We start from the raw sequence: 22,500 nt of genomic DNA on the forward strand, positions 1-22,500 counted from the left end.
GGTGCACCTGAGGTGACCTGCGGTATTTCTTGTTTTTGTTGTACGTGCTGTACATGTTTTACTTCTTGTATTTGCGGTGTTTGCTCTGTGGTCCTCGTCGACTTCTCCACAACATACTATAATAAATATGAAAACTCTGTTGATTTAAAATGGGACTCACAGGAGGGCATTATGAACAAAACGTACAATATAACTGCCTTTTCCAGCTCTGGAAACCACAAATGATATACAGTGCACTTCACTTACCTCTGTGACAAGTTGTACAAGAGCAAACAGAGAAAATGTAACCCTCACAATAGATTGACAGATTGTGCTCACACACACATACACACACACACACAAACAGAACATTGTAGGGACAAGATGGCAATGATATCACCTTGTTAAAAACAAAAACAAAATGGTGTTCTGTGCCAATCACAAATTGCTCCGGTAACAACCAACAGTATAATGTCAACATCGATTGGTGGATGCTGGAAATACAGCCGGAAAGTATCAACCAGTCACCGCTGGAATTGTTACCAAGGTACTCTGTGATTGGTGGGGGGTGAAGCTCCTCCCTCTTTCTTCAGTGAGTGAGGTGACATCATGGCCCTGTCATCCCTAGTGCATTACCCCACTTCACTACAACCAGGTCACATGCACTTCCATCTCTTGCACAGACAGAACAAGAACAGAGAGCAGACAGGTAGCGATTGCAGGAGGCGCACATCTAAAAAAGCTACATTAGCACTTCTGTCAGGCTTATTTTTATGCAAATATTTCGCAAATATACAACATGAGGGTTATTTCATCCCAACCCTGTGGCTCGAGACTCACTGTGGACAGTTTTACCAGATAAAATGAAAAGTTAAAAACTTTTTAGTCTGTTTATTCACACGTAAAATTGCTGAAAATTAGTAAATTGTGAATTGTGAGTAAATAGTGAATTGTTAAACAACTGAGTTTGTTTAATAATCCACGTGCACCCTCTCGGAATGATGGTGTAGGTTTTTTTTTTGCGCCTGCAGAATCTCCTTGAGTGTAGGCCCTACAGTAATGGAATAACCCCCATAGCAAGCAAGCTCTTCGGAAACAGCACAGCGGGCGCTACGCTTCGCCGTCAGCCTCTGAGAGAACGCTGTTTACCTCTGTGACTCGAGGTACACTTGTGGTGACCTCTTGTTTTTGCTGTACGTGCCGTACGTGTTTTACTTCTTGTACTTGGGGTGTTTGCCCTGTGATCCTCGTCGACTTCTCCACAACATACTATAATAAATATAATAACAATGCATATAAATTTATGAACCATGAGATAAGAGAGACACGTGCATAGACATGAGTAGCCATACATACATGCAAGCAAACGCACATACATTCTAGCTCAAATAGACACATAGGCGTGGATTCAATCATTTCTCCTTTACCATGGACTACAAATCCCAGAAGGGATTGTGGCCTTGTCGTGTCAGAAGGGCTGGGGTGGTTATATGAAAAGCTGTGTCATTGGGAAGGGTCTCCCAAGGCGAACAGGTCTGGGGTGAGGACCCAGACAAACAAGATCCAACAGACCCCCTACTAATGGTAAACAAACATAGAGCTCAGTTTACCCTGCTCGAAACAGGGTTATAGGGATCCATCCTGGGAGCCAGGCCTGTGGGTGGTGTCCACAGGCAAGTGCCTGGTGGCTGGGCTCAGCCCAAAAAGATTACATGAAACAACAGTGTGGACCCACCACCCGCAAGGTTCAGGAAGGGGTCGAGTGCAATGCCCGTTGAGAAGGGGGCAAAAACTGGGTAGATCCGTGCATCATCCGCCCAGACGACGGAAACTGATTCTTGGCACGTGGAACGTGACCTTTCTGGTGGGGAAGGAGCCGGAGCTGGTGTGTGAGGACGAGAGGTACCAACTAGATATAGTTGGGCTCTCCTCTGCACACAGTGTCAGCTCTGGAACCAAACTTCTTGATTGGGGGGTTGTCTCTCTCCTACTCGAGAGTTGCTTAGGGTGAGAGGCACTGGGCAGGAGTGGGGATACTCACAAGTCCCCGGCTGGTGGCCACTCAGAGTTTACTGCAGTGGACGAGAGGGTCGCGTCAATGTGACTGCATGTGGCAAAGAGGAAAACTGTGATTGTTATTTCTGCCTATGTGCCTAATAGCAGCTCAGAGTATTCTGCCTTCTTGGAGAAGATTGGAGGGGTGCAGGAAAAGGCCCCACCTACTGACTCCATTGTCCTACTGGGAGACTTCAATGGTCATGTTGGCAATGACTGGGAAACATGGAGGGGTGAGACTGGGAGGAATGGCCTCTCTGATCTGAACCCGAGTGGGGTTATGTTATTGGTCTTCTGTGCTGGTCATGGTTTGTCCATAAGGATCATGTTTCAACAAAGGATGTTCAGAAGTGTACACGGTACCAGAACACCTCGGACTGAAGGTCGATTGTAGTTTCATCAGACCTGTGGCCATTTGTGTTGGACACTTGGGTGAAAAGAGGAGCTGAGCTGTCAACTGATCACCATCTGATGGTGAGTTGGATTAGATGGCAACGGATGCTGCCAGACAGACCAGGTAGGCCCAAACGTGTAGTGAGGGTCTGCTGGGAACGCCTGGCAGAAGAGTCTGTCCGGAAGGATGTCAACTCTCACCTCCAAGAGAACTTTCGCCGTGTCCTGAATAAGGTTGGGGACATGGAGTCTGAATGGACCCTGTTAAAAACCACTATTGTGGAAGCAGCTGTAGATATTTGAGGGGGCATGGGTTCGCCTATTGAGTCTACAGGTGTTTTGTGGATTTGGAGAAGGCGTATGACCGTGCGCTTCTGGGTTTCTAATGGGAGGTGCTGCAGGAGTATGGGGTGCCGGGGTTGCTATTGCTTGTCATTTGGTCCTCATACACTCGGAGCGAAAGCATCGTTTTCAGTCTTGCCATTGAGTCAAGCTCGTTCAGAGAGTGTGTCAGACTCGCCAAGGGTGCACTTTGTCTCCCCTCCTGTTCTTGGTATCCATGGACAGGATTTCAAAGCACAGCCGTGGAGTGTGTCCAGTTTGGGGACGTAGTTGTGGCATATCAGCTGTTTGCAGATGGGACGTTGTCCTCTTGGCTTCATCGTACTGTGACCTTCGATGCGCACTCAAACGGTTTGAAGCTGAGTGTGATGTGGTCAGGATGAGGATCAGCACCTCCAAGTCTGTGGCTATAGTTTTCTCTCGGAAAAAGATGGCTTGTCCCCTTCAAGAGAAACTACCCCATGTGAAGGAGTTCAAGTATCTTGGGATCTTATTCATGAGTGAGGGAAAAAGAGATTGACCACCATCTATGTGCAGTGGCCGCAGTACAGGTGATTGGTGGGGTGTGGAGCTCCTCCCTCTTTCTTCAGTGAGTGAGGTGACATCATGGCCCTGTCATCCCTAGTGCATTACCCCACTTGCCTACAACCAGGTCACGTGCACTTCCATCTCTTGCACAGACAGAACAAGAACAGAGAGCAGACGGGCAGTGATTGCAGGAAGCGCACATTTTAAAAAGCTACTTTAGCACTTCTGTCAGGCTTATTTTTATGCGAATATTTCTCAGATATACAACATGAGGGTTATTTCATTCCAGCTTTGTGGCTCGAGACTCACGGTGGACAATTTTACCAAACAAAATTAACAGTTAAAAAAATGTTTTAGTTTGGTTTTTTTCACACATAAAATCACTGGTAAAAGAGTAAATTGTGAATTGTGAGTAAATGTTGAATTGTTAAACAACTCAATTTGTTTAATAATCCACATGCACCCTCTTGGAATGATGGTGAAGGGTTTTTTTTGCGGCTGTGGAATCTCCTTGAGTGTAGGCCCTACAGTAATGGAATAACCCCCATAGCAAGCAAGCTCTTCGGAAACAGCACAGCGGGCGCTACGCTTCGCCGTCAGCCTCTGAGAGAACGCCGTTTACCTCTGTGACCTGAGGTGCACCTGAGGTGACCTCTTGTTTTTGCTGTACGTGTCGTACGTGTTTTACTTCTTGCACTTGGGGTGTTTGCCCTGTGATCCTTGTCGTCTTCTCCACAACATACTATAATAAATATAAAAACTCCATTGTTTTAAAATAGGACTCTCAGGCGAGCACAAGAAACACAATGCACAGTATAACTGCCTTTTCCAGCTCTGGGATGCAACCACAAATGATATAAAGGCCTTCTTCATTTCTGTAACCAGTTGTTGCAAGAACACACAGAGAAAATGTACTCCACACAATAATGTAGTCTATGTGCAATAGATTGCCACACTATATACAGTAAGAGGTCATATATTAGTGTAGTTGAATACAAATATTTTTAAGATATTAGAGTAGAAATATTAGATTTTTAAAATATTAGAACGGTATAAGTAGTCTAACCTCTGGCACACATTCACACACCCACATACACACGTGTGCACACGCCAGCGCACACACACACACACACACACACACACACCTTAACAACTACATTGCTGAAAACTTTCCAGGGCATATGAAAACAGCACGTGCGTATGCTGCAATTATTAGAAAGTACAATGGTATTTGTGGACTGGAATAGCGGAAAAAGAATCTAAAATTGGTCTGGTCCCTTCGCAGTTGACTGGCAGAACCTCCTGAGTGTCTGTAAGAATATTTCGATGCAGGCTGACCTCAGGTCTATTCTCGTTTGTTGCTAATGTTATTGTCGCTGTGGGAAATAGAAGCAGCTATTGCTCAGGATCCAGAGCATCCCTAAAATACATGCCGGCCAAATAGATAAACAACTAGCTTAGTAGATTAACCTCTAGAAGCCATGTGTTTATTTAGACTTCAGGGTACTGGACAAAAAAATATTATTATACTATAAAGGTTTTTTTTTTCCAACAGTAGCTTGTGACTGTTCTGAATTTATGAACTCTGGGTGATAGGATTGTGAGTCATCTGCTATTTTAACATTCACCGGTCAAGCCATTGGTCTCAGATGAGACTCCAAACCTCTAAAAACACAACAGACCACTCCAAGAACATTCAGAAGCATCCTTCGGACTGTCTTTTAAACAATTAAACAGAGCTGCTCTCCAGATGCTTCTGTACTGTATATATATATCAATATGCAACCAGAGCTGGAAAATAGTCCGCAAACCGAAATTACAGGTGGCCATGAGCAAAGGGCTTCTCTATTTGAATCTGTAAGGCTGTAGCGGGCCCAAACAGACGCAGAGATTTATTTTGCCCTTTAGCCAGGGGCTAAAGAGAATATAATGTGCTTGTTCAGTTTTTTTTTTTTGCTGACCTCATAAACCACCCCCCACCCTCACCCTCACATGAGACCACAGGTATGGTACACAGTAAAGTGGGCGATTTCTGGCTTGTCCTCCCATAGATATCCATTTCTACCATAGATATCTATAATTATATACTGCATATAGCTTTTGCTCTCTCAGGGTGCAGAGCTGGGTTTTTTTTTTTTTCTCTTTCATCATAGAAATAAAGAGCTGAGCCAAATGTCTATGAAAACCAAATGATGTGCATCATCTGATACGCTTGACTACAGGGTGATGTACATCACAGAAATACTTTATGCATCCTGAATATGAACCACCTGCCCCCCCCCACCCCCCCAGCAATGTCACTAAATGTGATGATAGTCCTCCTGACTGTTTATGTGGAACTCCCTGTACCAGGGATAAGAATACACCCGTTTTTTTTTTCCCCTTCACCACTTTAGACTCAAAGAGAGAAGCCACTTTAGCAAAGGCAAATACCTCAAAATCACAATTACACATTTAAAAGTGTAGCTGAAAGATACATATAGTGAAACCAGAGTGTATTGGCTTTGTTAATATATTTCCCTCATTGGATGGAGAAATTAATATTTTAAGTTAAAATTTTACTTTCTTATAAAAATTACAAAAGATGTAAAGGAAAATCCAAAATAATAATAAATGGATAGAATTCCTAAATAGAATTCCAAGACGAGCCTCATTCTTCATGCAAAGGGGGTCAAATTTGGCAAATAATTATTTTTCTTCTGCAAAGAATACCACCCCCCCCTTAAAAAAAAAAGCTTGCGATGAATAGTTAAATGTATCAATCACCAAAAAGACAAGTACGAGGCCAACTTTTAATCCAATTTCACCAGGAAATAAGAGATTAAACTGTTAGCCTTCTGTTTTCACTCTTTTGCTGAACAACCAGACAAATATTTTCATAATCGAAAATGAATGTCTGACAGTAAAATCATAAACACTGTGACTGCGGAAATATGAATACAGGTCACGAGAAAGCTGGGAAACTTCACAAAGAACTTTCAGTGCTGGGGCAGTGGCTACTGGAGAAGTAACCGTTTATTAATATCTAGATATATAAAATCTTTTATTGTATAGTGGAACAACAGTGCACACATACTAATATCATTTTTGATGATTAGAAACAAGTAAAGTGGTTATGGCACTCTCTGAGTTAATTATTAAGAGCTGATCTGTTTTTTGATCTGAACAGTTTTTAAAAAATATTATCTTTAAAGTATGCTGATTGTTTGTTTCGTGTAAGATGTGTGAATTGTAACGTACAGTGGAGAGCATGTAGAGTAAATGCAAAACTGACGTTAGCCCCAGTGATGGCAGTTCTGTATGAAGCTTGCGAGCGATCTGGACACACCCAGTTCTGAATGGATAACTAATCCCATTGTTAATATAAATTTTCTTCCTTTGAGAAAATGTTATCTTTAATAATGGTTGCTTCCATTCAGGTATAAAATTCCAAAATTATTTATGACAGTATAAATCATCTAGGCTAATTTGTAGCAGCAAATACACATTATTATATTACATGGTATTACTGGCATGTACAGTACATAAATCTTAGAAAACATACAGTAACCCATCAGATCTTCAATACATCATTTGAAAAATATTATTTAGTTGAAGCCATATCAGTTAGGTTATGTGCTCATGTAGCAGGCTGGATCGTGAATATTTGTACTGAGCACTCAGTAAAATGCTGAGTGGCATAAGTTTTTATCATGGAAGATAAGAAGCTGGCTGATGGTGCAGGTGTGTGTGTGTGTGCGTGTGTGTGTGTGTGTGTGTGTGCGTGTGTGTGTGTGTGTGTGTGTGCCTGGAGGCTGGTTAAAAGGCTATAACAGCACCAGTAAAGCAAACTGAATGTTCTTTGAAAGCTGCGTTCTCTGAATGATGCGAGGTTGGCTGCTCTGTAGCCGTTGACAATAAATGACTGTTTATATCGTGTGGTGCGTCCGTAAAAGCGATGTACTGACCATCCTCTGGACAGAACCAAAGCTTACCTCCGTCACATACTCATCCTCATACTCTTCATACTCCTCTTCATACTCTTCAACTTCCTCGTCAGACTCCATTACTGTAAGGTTTTGGGAGCACTAAACAGAGACATAACACTTCCAAACTCTGTCCCCCATTCTGTCAGAGCACACACACACACACACACACACACACACCCGCTTACACTTTTCACAAGCACCACAGGTCATTATCCACTCGTGTCCACATAAAGCCAGGAGACGACACAGAGTTTCAGGTCAAGCTGCGGGGAATAAAGGATTACATTTGACAGCCACATTCAGGCAAGTTGCTGCAGACTTGTTCACCGCCATTTTTCCTGTTATTAACCGACAGCTCAAGGACAGAAATGTGGGAGGCGTCCCGCATGTGAGACACACGTCAGTGGGCAAGGTCAAGGGAAACGAGAGCAGGACAGTTAAGACAGTTAACAGCAGTTACAAATACCGGAAAACACCGGGAAACGCAGGGAAGCACAAGGAAACACAGGGAAGCGAAGGGAAGCACAGGGAAACACAGGACTGGGAAGCGTAGGGAAACACAGGGAAACACAGGACTGGGAAACGTGGGGACGCACAGGGAAGTGTAGGGAAGCTTGGGGAAGCACAGGGAAACACAGGGAAAGATGGAAGCTTGGGGAAGCACAGGACAGGGAAACGTGGGGAAGCACAGGACAGGGAAATGTGGGGAAGCACAGGGAAATGCAGAGGGAAGTATAGGGAAGGACAGGGAAGCACAAGACAGGTAAACGCAGGTAAGCACAGGGAAATGCCGACCATGGCACAACAACACCACATTACACGTACCGTTTAAAGGAAAACTCCAACAGCAGTGATTCCCACAACTCTCCCAGCAGCAAAGGAGTCGCTCGCTTTCCGTTCACCAGAGTCCAAAAACCGATATTCCACTTATTGCGTTCCCTCGATCCCTCGAACCTAAGACAAGAGACACAAGTGTCACAAAAACTTATACCCTAAACTCATACCCTGTACCTTCTTATACCCAAACCCCTAATTCCACCAACAACAAAAAAAAAAACTGGGACAAACCGGGCAGGGGCAGGGGCGGTAGTGTAACTCGACTAAGCGTGAGACGCAGCGGTTTACTGGAGCCTCTCTGAGGCTGTGAGCTCGACACCCAAGATGCTCAGGGGACAAAGGGTCCTGGCGGAAGGTTCTGGACAGCTGCAGCCTGGCGCTCCAGCTATGCGCCATGAAAGCTAACGCCCAGCCCCCATTGGGGGGCTTTGTTTAGCTGGGTGAGCCACAATGCCTTCTGCGGGTGAGGGTTATATTTAGAGATCGGGCACTACCACCCCCCCCCCCCTTTTTTCCGAAAACCGGTCTCGGATGATTTCTCTTTTAAAAAAAATAATAATAATAATACATCACAAAAAAAGAAGAAATAAGAAAATAAATAAATAAATCAAGTGGGTAAGATGTCACATCCAGCCCCCTGTTGTAAAGACTGAAAGAAGATCAGACTGATTGAGCATAACAATCCAAACCTGGCCTCTGAGATCCACAATCTGGGGAGTTTTAGAGACACCTCTTTAAAACAGCAGCCTAGCCAATTACCATCAGTTGATTAAAGTCTCAGCCAATTACAGCATCCAATTAAGCCCAATTAAGCAATTAAGACTCTCGAGCAGGAAGGAAGACCAGAAAACCAGCATTTCTCCAGTGAAAACCATTAGGTTACAGAGTTGCCACCCTGACCCGCTGCAATTGCAAAGCCCTAATGAAGGCACCAGCTGGTGAGGGTGCCTGAATGGGCCTCTGGGTCTGTCCAGGTGATCCGAACCCGGCCCTGAGGAGAAAAAGTCCAAACCCCAGCCATGCAGGAAGAGCACAGAAGAGAAGGAGCCGTTTGCTTACCAGGTATCTCACGGATAAAACAGTGTCCCAAAGCCGCCAGTCTTCCCCTCCCGAGAAGCGATGGACTATCGGTGCATAACGGCATCCACTCCTCGATTATCATGTGGTCCATCCGACCAATCAGAGAACCACTCGCTCAGGTTTCACAATCTAAATATACATTGTGATCCCCCTTTGAACCAACCACCTGTTCATCAAATCCATAGAGAAACAAATATTAGGAGAAATGACCAGGGGTGTGGTGGTGGGGGGGAGGGGGGGGAAGGGGCACTGTGAATTGGTGTCTGAGGAACACTCCAGGCTGGAGATGGTGACTGTGGAGATGGAGAGTGCAAGGGGGGGGGGGGGGTGCATCTAGACTAAGATCAGGACACCCAAGCTGTGGGACCTTCTGAGGTCATCTAGTAGTGACCTCAATTTCAGGCTGGTATTTGCACTTCCTCTAAAAGCAAGTTACCGAGAGAGCTAAGGAAGTATTAAATAAAGTTTACCACATGTACTTAAAACCGTTTGTTGTTTTTAAAAGGTACTCCAGGTTTGCGGCTTCAAACAGATGGTTTTTCCTAATTATGTGGAGGATTTGAAAGATTCCTAAAAATGCAATAGTCCTTCAAACGTCTCAGGGCTAGTGCTAAATATACGTTATGAGTCGAGCACTGTAAGCCTTGTCAACCTCCAAATGTCACCCATTTCACTCTCTGGGATGTTTGTGTTTTGCATTAAGATAACTGTCCGAATCCATCGCTATGACTACCCCAGAATGGGGGAATTTCTCCAGTGAACAATGTTCCCGTTTCGCTGCCTTACACCTTGCAGATGGCTGGGAAGGGGGGGGGGGGGGGGGGGGGTGTGGATTCATGCACGACTTCTGCTGACCAGTGAAAGGCAAGAAAGCATGCCTTCGCAGTGAGTGTGCCGTTAGTGTGCAAACAAAAACAGTTGCTGCATTTATATACACACACACACACACACTTCAATTTGTTACACCTATATTTCTTTCGGTCTTGTAAAACGAAAAGTTCATTTGAATGAACCTAAAAACGTTAAAAAAAGCTTGAAAATATGGCTGTAATAAAGTGAAGTAAAACTGTTCTCAGTGTATGATAATGAAGTGTGTATATATATATATATTTATATATATATATAAGTATTTAGGAGGGAGGTTAAAAATACATCAATGATGACTGCTTCCATCTGTGATGGTGGAGGTATGGCTATCCCAGTAGACACCTCGTTCTCTGGGGATTTACTGCCCATGAAACTCGAACCCTTCGAGACGCGGGACGTCGGAGGAGGAATCTCCTTCACGCCGCCTTGGGCAGCGGGTTTCTGACGGGTCGCCGCGTGTTGTTTCTCTGACATGTCACCTCCCGTGTCTTCTGCACTTCCACACGTCACCACCGGGGGGGGGGGGGGGGGGGGGGGGGGGGCAGTGGAGCTGATTGACAGGCACACGTGCCCCCCCCCCCCCCCCTTCCCAAACCGGGGCAGGGTAATCGCTCCAGCGCGGGGATGACTGGACCCAGATCGTTCTTCCCACGCGTTCAAAACCAAGGCCAGCGAGAGATCAGCTGTCCTGCTGTATTATGGTCTGCAGCTCCCTGCTGTCTAAAGCATGTGACCCCCGGAGCAGCAGGGGGGAGCAGGAATGCTTGTAAAACGTGGTGGTGGCAAACGTGCCACATTCACCATTTTTTTAATGTGTTTTCAAACTGTTAAATTCAACAAATAAATCACAATCACGCATTAAAATGTGTAGAAATGTTTAATTTTGTACCCTGCAGAGCTTTTGTCAAGTTATTTTCACTTCAAAACCTTTGCATGCCACTGTGTGCCTACAGTGGGAACATCACCACCAAAACTCTGGATGACTAGACTGGACAAATGACAAATCTTGATTTCTGCTGTGACATGAACACGGTAGGGTCAGAATTTGGTGTAAACAGCATGAATCCATGGATCTGCCTTGTGTTAATGGTGCAGGCAGCTGGTGGGGGTGTAATGGTCTTGGGAGTATTATTTGGCACACATTAGGTACCTTTAGTACCAACAGAGCATCATTTGAATGCCACAGCATACCTAAGCATTGTTGAGGACCATGTGCATCCCATTTATGACCAAAATCTACCCTTTTTCAAATGGATACTTCCTGCAGGTTAATGCGCCATGTCACAAAGCATGAATCATTTCAACCTGGTTCCACGAACATGACAGTGATTTCGGTTCACTCCAGTGGCCCGCGCAGCCCCCAGATCTCAGCCCAACAGCGCACCTTCGGGACGAGGCGGGGCGGGAGGGTCGCAGCATTCACCTGTGGCCGAAAAATCTGCGGGAACCGTGTGATGCTGCTGAGTCAGCATGGACCAAAATCCCTGAGGAATGTTTCCAGCACCTTGCTGAATCCATGCTGTGAAGAAATCAGGCAATTCAGGAGGCGAAAAGCGGTCCCACCCAGTGCTGGACAGACGTGCCTAATAAAGAAAAACGAGGCCACTGAGTGAATATTATTATATTAATAAATATAATTATACGTGTGTGTGTGTGTGTGCGTAATTAACGGTAATTACAGATAACACCATTACGATAGCAGGACTGTTGCACCCTTGGAATCAGTGCAAAAATACTCCTGATAATTAGTCACGGGGAAAATATAACACTGACCAGTCGCGTAAAAGACACCCACTGACCCAGCTGCAGTACGCTGATGACGCTGGGGTTGACATGATAATTTCCACTCGCGCTGGAACAAACAGGTCTCGTAAAAAAACGCTGAGTTCAGTTCTAAATGTGGCCGAATGAGCGACATCACAGCAAGGACATCTGGAGCGCCGCCGCCCAGCGCTATGACACACACAGACACGTTTAACTCACAACAACACAAACACCAGCACCTGTCAGAATCCAGCGAATCACCTGTCAGAATCCAACGAGTCACCTGTCAGAATCCAGCGAATCACCTGTCAGAATCCAGCGAGTCACCTGTCAGAATCCAGCGAATCACCTGTCAGAATCCAGAGTCACCTGTCAGAATCCAGCGAATCACCTGTCAGAATCCAGAGTCACCTGTCAGAATCCAGCGAATCACTTGTCAGAATCCAGCGAGTCACCTGTCAGAATCCAGCGAATCACCTGTCAGAATCCAGCGAGTCATCGGCCAGAATCCAGCGAATCACCTGTCAGAATCCAGCGAGTCACCTGTCAGAATCCAGCGAATCACCTGTCAGAATCCAGCGAGTCACCTGTCAGAATTCAGCGAATCACCTGTCAGAATCCAGCGAATCACCTGTCAGAATCCAGCGAGTCACCTGTCAGAATCCAGCGAATCACCTGTCAGAATCCAGCGAATCACCTGTCAGAATCCAGCGAGTCACCTGTCAGAATCCAGCGAATCACCTGTCAGAATTCAGCGAGTCACCTGTCAGAATCCAGCGAATCACCAGGCAGGAATGGGTCTTTCAGGCGTGAAGTGGGAGACATCGCACACCTCATCACAGATCTGGATTCAGTGTCGCAATCGGATCTCATGTTTTTCAAGGTCTCCGTTAATTTAATTAAGCTACATTTTTGGTCTTTCTATCAAGAAGATGCACTTGATAAGCAGAGATAATTACATTATATTTTTACATTGTTGTCAGTCTCGGAGGGGAATATTATTCATGCATGACAGCACAAAGCAAGTTTATCCGAAATATATTAAATGAGAGGGAACTGTCAAAAATGTCAAAAAAAAATTTCAAGCTGGTAAACATTAAAGGTAAATCAGTAAGTGCATTTAACAAAGTAAAAAAAAAAAAAAAAAAAAAAAAACCTAACTAAACTCAGTAATGTATGCAAGATAACACATAAAAACCAAATATTTTATAATAAAAGCAATCATGTTAATGTACAGTAATTATTACAGGATATAAATCTTCATCCTCCTAAACAGACACTGCAAACCTTAAACCATTTCTGCAATTCAAGTTACTGTGATTGGTGTGAACATAATCCATTGAGCTGAGTTAGTCTTTTAAGTGACCATAAACAAGTGCCTCAGCAGTTTCCATCCATCCATCCATCCATCCATTCGTTCGTTTCCTTCCAAGCAAAGACACAAGAACTGCTGAACTGATTCACTTAAACCTCGGCTGAAAGCACATCACTTCAGTTTTCTATTTCAGAGCTAAAGTACTTACCCAGCTGTCTTCTTGACCTTTGCGCACAGAAAGGTACAATTTCCAGCTGCTAATCTGCCAGTTCCAATGCCGTTACCTGTTTACTGCTGGCCTGCTCAGACCTGGTTTTACAGGCGAGATGGGGGTCGGTCCAAATAATAAAACAGATAATTAGCAGTAAGTAAATCAGCTGGATGGCCCAGGCCTAATTTCTCTCTCTCCAAAGCAGATGACAGCACTTTGGCGACCAACTGGTACGTTCAGTTTGTTTCCAAGCAGCACCAAGTACATGAAAACAGGAAGAAGAAAAAAAACATATCCTTCAGTGACCAGAATTTGGTGATCGAGATCGAGTTCTCAAATTTCTCAGAGAATGTTCATACTCAGAAAAAACTTTCAAACTTCCAGTTTGAGAATGTTGCAATTCACACTTCAAATCTCATTGAAATATGATTCTATGCCAAAACTTCAAAGAATAAGGCAAGTGCACTCTCAAATAAGTTAAAAATGGCCCATACATTTGGCTAAACATACATTTTTTTCGTTCTCAAATACTCACCTTCAACTGATCAAATCAGGTGTCATGGCACCTATTTAAACACATTTCCAGAATATTCCATATCCGTAAGATCAGACAGAGCGTATACATTCAACTCCAAACACATCGTACAGCTCAGGGAAAGAAACTCAAATAGGGAAGGAAATTTTGGCTCAGCCACATTCAGTGAACTAACTTACCTGCATAGACAAACGTTACAGGAAAAAAAAACACACACACACACACACACACACAGATACACACACTCAACCCATAACAGATAAAAAGACTTTATTTCATAGAACTTTACACGAGCGGAAAAGATTGGGTCAGCTCTCATTCTTTAGTATAATCGCTTCAGCGCAGAAGAGCTGAAGGGTTCGGATGCAGGCACGACAGTTATGCTAAATACTGTACACACAGGCCAGTACCCCCCCCCCAGCGCTGGGGCAATACTGCACAGGCTGCTGGGAGCTGGGGCAATACCAGGGGGCAATACCAGGGGATCTATGCCCCAGAGGAGTCCGCTCAGTCCCAGCTCTGCACCCAGTCTCTGGAGGGTAACCGTGGGGGGTGGGGTGGGGTGGGGTGGGGGGGCACAGAAGTTGCTTTTCGTGGGGCAGTCTGGGAGAGAAAGTCTCTCTCTCTCTCTCTCTCTCTCTGTCTCTCTTTAGTTTTTGTTCACAGTTCGCTGTCCGTGATAAATAACCACCAGCCCCCCCGCAGCGTCGCCGGGGGGGTCATCCCCCCGAGAGCGCGCTCAAACCCAGGGGTCCAGTGCCGCCGCCCGGGGTCAGAGGTCATCTGACTCGCAGCCGTGACATCATCCACTCCAGGCCCTGACACAATCTGCAAGCAGAGGAGACGGAGGGGGGAGGGTCAGAGGTGAGGTCAAAGGTCGCGGGGGAAACTGCAGCCTCATTGTCGCGTCTGCACTCTCAGCTCAGTACTAGCTCACTCAGACACTGCACTCGCCCAGAAGGAACTTCTCAGAATTCATTTTTTTTTTGAAAGGAGCAGGGGCATCCACATATTTGTAATTTGTCTGTTACTATCAAACCATGCAAAACTGAAATATCCATCCGTAAGAAGAGCCTCATCATACTATTTTCTGTCCGCCCCTGTTCTGTTCTCCTTTTCTCACGAGTGTCTCCTCCCACTTCCTGAACGCCACCCTCTGTGTTTGTCTCTCTGCCGCTCCACCATCTCGTGCCACAACCACCTCCCACAGTTCCCCTGGATTATTTGCGTCAGTCACACGGCACAGTGAGATGCATGGGGGTCTGTAAATGCTGCGGAATGCAGAGTGGGGTTTCCCCCAGTAACGGCCACACTGTGCAGAGGCCAGTCCAGATTTCAGGGTGATTTAACAGAGGAATTAGCAGCAATAGCTCTGTCAGGGTCACACTGCTGTTTCAGTGACCAGATACTCAACTCATCCAAGACCCAAATGTCCCAACGCCCCCTTTTCACCACAACTACTGGAGTTCAAATTCAAACGCTAGGCTGCTTCCTCCTGTTTGTATCCGGTCACTGTGAACACATGACGATTCAGCAGCGTCACCCTTGCGCAGTGAGGGAGCACAAAGTGCTGAAAAGAGCATGTGAATCTCCTTGTAAAAGCAGAGGGATGTTTTGGCTGTAGGCTGCCACTCTCTCTCCACCTCACCTTGTACACACACTGACCTCCCTCGACCTCCTGACCTGTCCTTCCCCAATCCTCCCCATCCACCCCTGTAACCCATGTGTGACCCCCGTGTGACCCCTGACCCCTGCGTGACCCCCGTGTGACCCCCGACCCCTCTCACCCCTCGCCGGTGAGGGCACAGCAGGCCTGGATGTGCCACTGGTGGTCCTTGACGGAGGTGAGCTGCAGGCTCTGGGAGATCTCCGCCACGCTCATGCAGCCGCGCACGTCCTGCTTGTTAGCGAAGATGAGCAGGCCCGCCTTCTTCAGGTCCTGGAGGAGGGCAGGGAAGAGGCGGGGCTTATTCATGCATCCGGAGTGTGGCGTGTTTAGAATGTTGTTTTTTTTTCCAGAATTCCAAAGTCAGTGTTCCAGAACTCCTCTGCTTTCAGTTGCCAGGAGCGATTGTGACATCATCATTAGAATGTAAAGCACCCAAGGACCAGGTTTTGACACAAAGACCAATACAGTAGCTTCCAAGAAACATCACTTGACAATCTGTTAAACGTGCAGTACTATTGCAGTGTGTGTGTGCGTGCGTACGTGTGAGCATGTGTGTGTGTACCCCATTATTTTCCAGCAGTATCTGCATGTAAAATACTGCAGTGACAGCTGAAAGCACTGTGTAATAAGCAGACTGTAAATGCTGCTTCACTAAATGACAGATTGATTTACTGATTCACTGATTCACTGATTTACTGATTCACTGATTTACTGATTCACTGATTCACTGAGCGTAACGCATCGCAGAGACTCACCTCGTGCGCCAGCATTTTATAGAGCTCCTCTCTGGTCAGCGTGATCCGCTCTCTGTCCGTGCTGTCCACCACAACGATCACAAACTGCGGGAAGCAAGAGCATGGCGCTAGGGTTAGGAGCTGAAGGGTTAACACCTGTTTATCCATCTTATTATTATTATTATTACATTGTATTTTACAGGTCAGTGAAACATTCTGCTTCTCAATACTGCTGGTACTCTTCAGTCTGATAGGGGCTGCTGAGTAATCATGTGAGTCACAGCCCATCACAGGCCAGCCTGTACTCAACTCCCACAGGCCTTCAGTAAAACAGCAGACACACACACACACACAGACGCACATGCACACACCACACACACGCACACACACACATACTTGCACGCATGCACACACACGCACACATGCACGCACACACACATGCACCCCCCGTCTCGCACACACACACACACACACACACACACACAAACACACGCACACACACCTCTGTGTTGGTGTAGTATGTGTTCCAGGAGGAGCGCAGTGACTCCTGGCCCCCGATGTCCCACATGAGGAAGTGCGTGTTGTTGACCACGATCTCCTCCACGTTGCTGCCTATGGTCGGGGAGGTGTGCACCACTTCATTCATCGAGCTGGGGACCAGGAGGGACACGACCGTTAGCGTCTGTGCGCACGCAACGTAACAGGGCAGCAGTGCAGTATAACGGGTAAGGAACTGGTCTAGTGAAGTGAAGGTCACAGGTTCGATTCCTGGTGGGGTCTGCCCAATGTACCCTTGAGCAAAGTACTTAACCTGCATTGCATCAGTATATATCCAGCTGTATTAATGGATGCAATGTAAAATTTGTCTAATTCGCTCTGGATAAGAGCGTTTGATAAATGTCTGTAATGAAATGCAATGTAATGTAACATAACAGTCCTGTTCTCTGCTACTGTCAGAATCCACAGGGTATTCCTTCTGTCATTTTCACTGTAAATCCAAAAGACACATAAACCTTCACCGCATATACAAGCTTGTGCAATGGGCTACATTCCATTGCATGCAAGGTCCTACAAGGTCTTGCAACACGATAGTTTATTTATGCTTGAGACGGAAAACTGTAGCAGTATTTCTCAACAGGACATTTCTAGGGGTATTTCTCAAGAGGAAATTTTGAAGGCGTGTTTGAGCTCATTTCTCTTGCTCAAAAGCCCCTGCGGCCCCCTAGTGGACACATGAGGAATGAACAAAGTTTTACTGCAGGTTGCATTATTTCAGTCACACCTATCTAATGAAACACAGAATACCACAGAATACTCACAACTGGTACAAGATGGTGGTTTTCCCCGCATTGTCCAAACCCACAATGATGACTTTGTGCTCTGAAAGAAATTAGAAAAACAATATAAGTGTGGCAGAATCTAGCTGCACAGATTCCCATTTTCTTTTCTTCCCAATAAACCATAAACATTTCATTCCAGCAAAGATGGCTGCAGCTAAAATCAGTGATACAGCACACAGCAGATATTTACAGTAATCCTTGTTAGTTAGATGCGGTTATCGTTTAGTACAGCCTGAATCCTCTCTATTGGATGTGGGTCCTCCACCAAGCAGGGCGAAGCTGCTTCCTGGTCTGACCAGGAGCCGTCAGAAACAGTACTCTTCACTAAAAGTGGATGTTCATTCCTCCTTGCCTGAGCGAGCTCATGACATTTACGCATTTTGAACGGAGAAGAACAGTTTAACTGGCAAACTGTCAGCAGCAGCTACACTGCATCTCTGATTTGATTTTTAGTAGATCTCTATCCTACAGTGTTGCCACTGAAAACATTAGTCAGGAGCCGACACACACACAAACACACACATAGCCCCCAAACACACACACACACACACACACACACACACACGCACGTATGCACGCGAACGCACGCGAACGCACACACACACACACATGCACACGCACACACACACACACACTCGCACACGTGCACACACTCGCACACACACACACACACGCACACACACACACACACATGCACACACACACTCGCATACACACGCACACGCGCACGCACGCACACTCGCGCTGGATTACCAGTGGACTGCCCTTCCAGTGTGGACCAGCGAGACAGAAAGAGAGCTTGAGGCCTCAGTTCCAGGCCCAGGCCTCTGAGCTGAAGCTGAAGCTGAAGCTGCAGACTGAGCGTGCACACGTGAGCGCGCGTCACTACCCAAGACAGCGCGGCTAATCCAGCGTGAACCCGCGTGACAAAGGGCTGTTCCAGGATAAATGAGACGGACTCCCGGATTTCACAGCATTCAGCGGCGCCGTTTCTCCAGCGCCGTGGCTGAGCGGGATCCTCGCTCTCTCACTTTCATTTTACAGAACAGGCGGCTCCGTTCCCTACCAGCCCCGACTGCCCGGCAGGAACCAAAACCAGAACCCGAGTTCCTGGAGGCGGAAAACCAAAACAATTCCCGAATTCCAGAACAACTTCCAGAGTTCTGGTAAAAGTTCCCGGGTTCCAGAAAAAGGGTTCTTCTGGTGGAAAAGGCGCTAAAGTTATCCCATTCATGCTCAATTCAGTCAGATGTTGCCCTTGAACAGGAAGGGCCATGCTTGTGACGCTCGGGGAACTGGGGAGGGGGGGGGGCAGGGGCTAATCTGGTGTGCCTGTGAGAGAGGCCAGCGGACCTGCATTGGGTAGAGCACTAACGGAGTGAAAGAAAGATGTCCGAGCCTCGCTCCTCAGACAGGGTCAGGGGAGAGCGTCCATCGTGTTAATGGATAACGATCTAGAGCAGGGCTGCTCAACCCTGTTCCTGGAGATCTCCCGTCCTGTAGGTTTTCACTCCAACCCTAACAGAGCACACCTCATTCAAACAGCTAGAGAAGTGTTGCCCAACACTGTTCCTGGAGATCTGCCATCCTGTAGGTTTTCATTTAAAACCTAATAATTTGGCACACCTGAGCCTCCTAATTATCGGCTCAATGAGATCTACACCTGTTGAACGAGGTGTGCTTTCTAAGGGTTGGAGTGAAAACCTAGAGGACATTAGATCTCCAGGAACAGCCCTGCTCTAGCTGTAGAATGAGGTGTGCTTTGTTAGGACTGAAATGAAATCTCACATGATGCTAAGATTTCCAGGAAGAGGGCTGGGCAGCCCTGCTCTAGTTGTAAAATGAGGTGAGCTTTGTCAGCGTTGGGAGGAAATCCCACAGGACGTTAGATTTCCAGGAACAGGGCTGGGCAGCGGTGCTCTAGAGCAACGGGACGGGTCGCAGCGGGAGTGAACACCTCTGCCGCAGGCTCCTTCTGAGTAAAGGCCGGGACTGGGACAGGTGGGCGGAGCCAAACTCCGCTTCGCCTCTTACAGCTGAGCAACAAGGCCGCGACTAGAAGAGAGAGGAGACTAATCAAGAGAGTAAACGAGATGTGAATAGAGACAGTCCTGACACAGCCGTTCAGAGAAACGGGCCTTCATTTGAACGCATCAGCCAAAATAGAAGATATGAAACTGGAACCAGCACCGTAGCGCCCCCCCCCCCCCCCCCCCCCCCCCCCCCCCCCCCCCCAGGGCATTGTGTCTCCACTAGGCCATATCCATTACGCAGTGCCCAAGCGCAGTTTACCCACGGCCTGTTTCAGCCAACGCCAGCCCTGGCTCTCAGTCAGCTCGCTCAGGAGAGAGCGGAGCGGAGCGGGTGGTTAGCCATAGCGCTACCCGAGCGGCTGGCTGCCATAGGCTACCGTCCGCCACCGCGCGTCCGCGCATCCGCAGGACAGCTGCGGGGGCTCCTCTTCCCAAAAACACACGCCAGGAGAGTCTCATTCGGTCCCCCAGGAGACCGCGCTCCGGATCAGCCAGTCACACGATCCCATTAACACCCAGCAGCGTTGCCCACAATGCACCACCACAGCTAAGCGTTTACTTGATCGCAGGTCATGCAATCGTTTAAAAAAAAAAGTCAAACTCTGCTCTCTGTTCTCTGGGGATGAGGGGGTGTGGGAGGAGCCTGGGGGAGGAGCCAAAATTAGAACACAGTCCCCCGTCCCCCGTCCCAAGGCCAGGCAGAATGGGACACCCCCACCCCCTCCGACAGTACCTACGGCCGCAGCACATCTCTAAATAAACAGCGTCCCGGCCTCGCACCCTGTCGTCTGACAGAGTGGAACAGGCAGTGTGGGAATTTTGGGCGTTACTGTCCCTGACCCGCCCCGGGGGGGGAACGCATGTGAATGTGGAGGGCAGGGTATACGGACATAAAGGGCCAGAGACAGACCAGCTCTGTGTGTCACACATGACTGACTGCAGGGCAGAGTCAGTCTGCCAGAAAAACGAACCAGCAAACCTGTAACAAGGGGACAGCACTTTATGCTGTAACTTCTAATTAGGCTAACCATAATTTATTAATTTTGTGTATGGGTTATATCATTTTATACTGAAATTATTTTAAAAGAAAATGCCTCATTATAAAACATAAATGCAATTTTACTTGAGTAGCATCAACTTAAAAATGGAATAAGTCATTAGTAAAATCAGTGACTCTTAATTATAAAAAGAGTAAAAGAACCTTAACAGTAAAAGACCAGCGACAACTTGAACAGATTATGTGATCTGACTCAGTTTATTCAAGGCAATCGGCTTCTTCAAAGCTTTGGTTTGGAGTAAACCTCTGGGTCGTGCAGCGTGCCAAGACTGAATATTCTGTTTGTCCACCTATTGTGGGCAGCGGTATTTATGCTACCACAGCTCCTATGTGCTCAGCTGAAGCCATTATTTACACACAGATAATCATGCTTGCGTATAAATATCTGTGTGTACACACACACACACACACCTCTCTATCAGATTTATCTCACACACCTCACAAAACCTGAAATACCATAACTGTCAAAACTACCAGGAAAGGAAAGTCTGTGCACAAGGGAGTGTCACTGATGACAGTCCTTACAGCCTGTAGAGCAGTGTGTATTATATACAGCACAATAACCACTGACTGTGGTCCCTATAGCCAGCAGAGCAGTGTGTATTATATACAGCACAGTAACAACCACTGACTGGTCCCTATAGCCAGCAGAGCAGTGTGCATTATATACAGCACAATAACCACTGACTGTGGTCCCTATAGCCAGCAGAGCAGTGTGTATTATATACAGCACAGTAACAACCACTGACTGGTCCCTATAGCCAGCAGAGCAGTGTGTATTATATACAGCACAGTAACAACCACTGACTGGTCCCTATAGCCAGCAGAGCAGTGTGTATTATATACAGCACAGTAACAACCACTGACTGGTCCCTATAGCCAGCAGAGCAGTGTGCATTATATACAGCACAGTAACAACCACTGACTGTGGTCCCTATAGCCAGCAGAGCAGTGTGTATTATATACAGCACAGTAACAACCACTGACTGTGGTCCCTATAGCCAGCAGAGCAGTGTGTATTATATACAGCACAGTAACAACCACTGACTGGTCCCTATAGCCAGCAGAGCAGTGTGCATTATATACAGCACAGTAACAACCACTGACTGTGGTCCCTATAGCCAGCAGAGCAGTGTGTATTATATACAGCACAGTAACAACCACTGACTGTGGTCCCTATAGCCAGCAGAGCAGTGTGTATTATATACAGCACAGTAACAACCACTGACTGTGGTCCCTATAGCCAGCAGAGCAGTGTGCATTATATACAGCACAGTAACAACCACTGACTGGTCCCTATAGCCAGCAGAGCAGTGTGCATTATATACAGCACAGTAACAACCACTGACTGGTCCCTATAGCCAGCAGAGCAGTGTGTATTATATACAGCACAGTAACAACCACTGACTGGTCCCTATAGCCAGCAGAGCAGTGTGTATTATATACAGCACAGTAATAACCACTGACTGTGGTCCCTATAGCCAGCAGAGCAGTGTGTATTATATACAGCACAGTAACAACCACTGACTGGTCCCTATAGCCAGCAGAGCAGAGTGTATTATATACAGCACAGTAACAACCACTGACTGGTCCCTATAGCCAGCAGAGCAGTGTGTATTATATACAGCACAGTAACAACCACTGACTGGTCCCTATAGCCAGCAGAGCAGTGTGTATTATATACAGCACAGTAACAACCACTGACTGTGGTCCCTATAGCCAGCAGAGCAGTGTGTATTATATACAGCACAGTAACAACCACTGACTGGTCCCTATAGCCAGCAGAGCAGTGT

At 46.6% G+C, this 22,500-nt stretch overlaps 2 protein-coding genes and 1 long non-coding RNA gene across 21 annotated transcripts in view; all 3 read right to left on the reverse strand.

Annotated features, from left to right (window-relative positions):
- The window catches only part of neb (nebulin), an 88,777-nt gene extending 79,542 nt beyond the window's left edge, over positions 1 to 9,235 (reverse strand). For 15 of the 19 annotated variants that reach the window (XM_035409597.1, XM_035409613.1, XM_035409609.1 and 12 more), the window contains exons 1-6: positions 9,162 to 9,235; positions 8,091 to 8,219; positions 7,272 to 7,364; positions 3,920 to 4,039; positions 1,129 to 1,248; positions 1 to 116 (exon numbers count right to left, since the gene is read on the reverse strand). The exon at positions 1 to 116 is cut by the window's left edge and continues 13 nt beyond it. In XM_035409597.1, the coding sequence (XP_035265488.1) occupies positions 1 to 116; positions 1,129 to 1,248; positions 3,920 to 4,039; positions 7,272 to 7,343 (428 nt within the window). In that variant the 5' untranslated portion in view covers positions 7,344 to 7,364; positions 8,091 to 8,219; positions 9,162 to 9,235. Of the gene's footprint in view, positions 117 to 1,128; positions 1,249 to 3,919; positions 4,040 to 7,271; positions 7,365 to 8,090; positions 8,220 to 8,333; positions 8,361 to 9,161 lie in introns of those variants that run through there. The other 4 variants (XM_035409596.1, XM_035409601.1, XM_035409603.1 and 1 more) reach the window with 4 other exon arrangements.
- Positions 9,236 to 10,907: 1,672 nt separating this feature from the next.
- Positions 10,908 to 12,933, reverse strand: LOC118223285. Its single transcript, XR_004764420.1, has 2 exons — positions 12,599 to 12,933; positions 10,908 to 12,400 (listed from the first exon to the last, which is right to left on the reverse strand). It is a non-coding gene; the product is annotated as an uncharacterized LOC118223285 (long non-coding RNA).
- A 1,194-nt stretch (positions 12,934 to 14,127) lies between these two features.
- Positions 14,128 to 22,500, reverse strand: part of arl5a (ADP-ribosylation factor-like 5A) — a 14,324-nt gene continuing 5,951 nt past the window's right edge. The window contains exons 2-6 of the mRNA XM_035409615.1: positions 17,597 to 17,657; positions 16,780 to 16,927; positions 16,299 to 16,382; positions 15,662 to 15,813; positions 14,128 to 14,702 (exon numbers count right to left, since the gene is read on the reverse strand). Coding sequence (XP_035265506.1) covers positions 14,654 to 14,702; positions 15,662 to 15,813; positions 16,299 to 16,382; positions 16,780 to 16,927; positions 17,597 to 17,657 — 494 coding nt within the window. The 3' untranslated portion in view covers positions 14,128 to 14,653. The remainder of the gene's footprint in view (positions 14,703 to 15,661; positions 15,814 to 16,298; positions 16,383 to 16,779; positions 16,928 to 17,596; positions 17,658 to 22,500) is intronic.

The sequence above is a fragment of the Anguilla anguilla genome, chromosome 3 (assembly GCF_013347855.1).
Source record: "Anguilla anguilla isolate fAngAng1 chromosome 3, fAngAng1.pri, whole genome shotgun sequence".
NCBI lineage: Eukaryota > Metazoa > Chordata > Actinopteri > Anguilliformes > Anguillidae > Anguilla > Anguilla anguilla.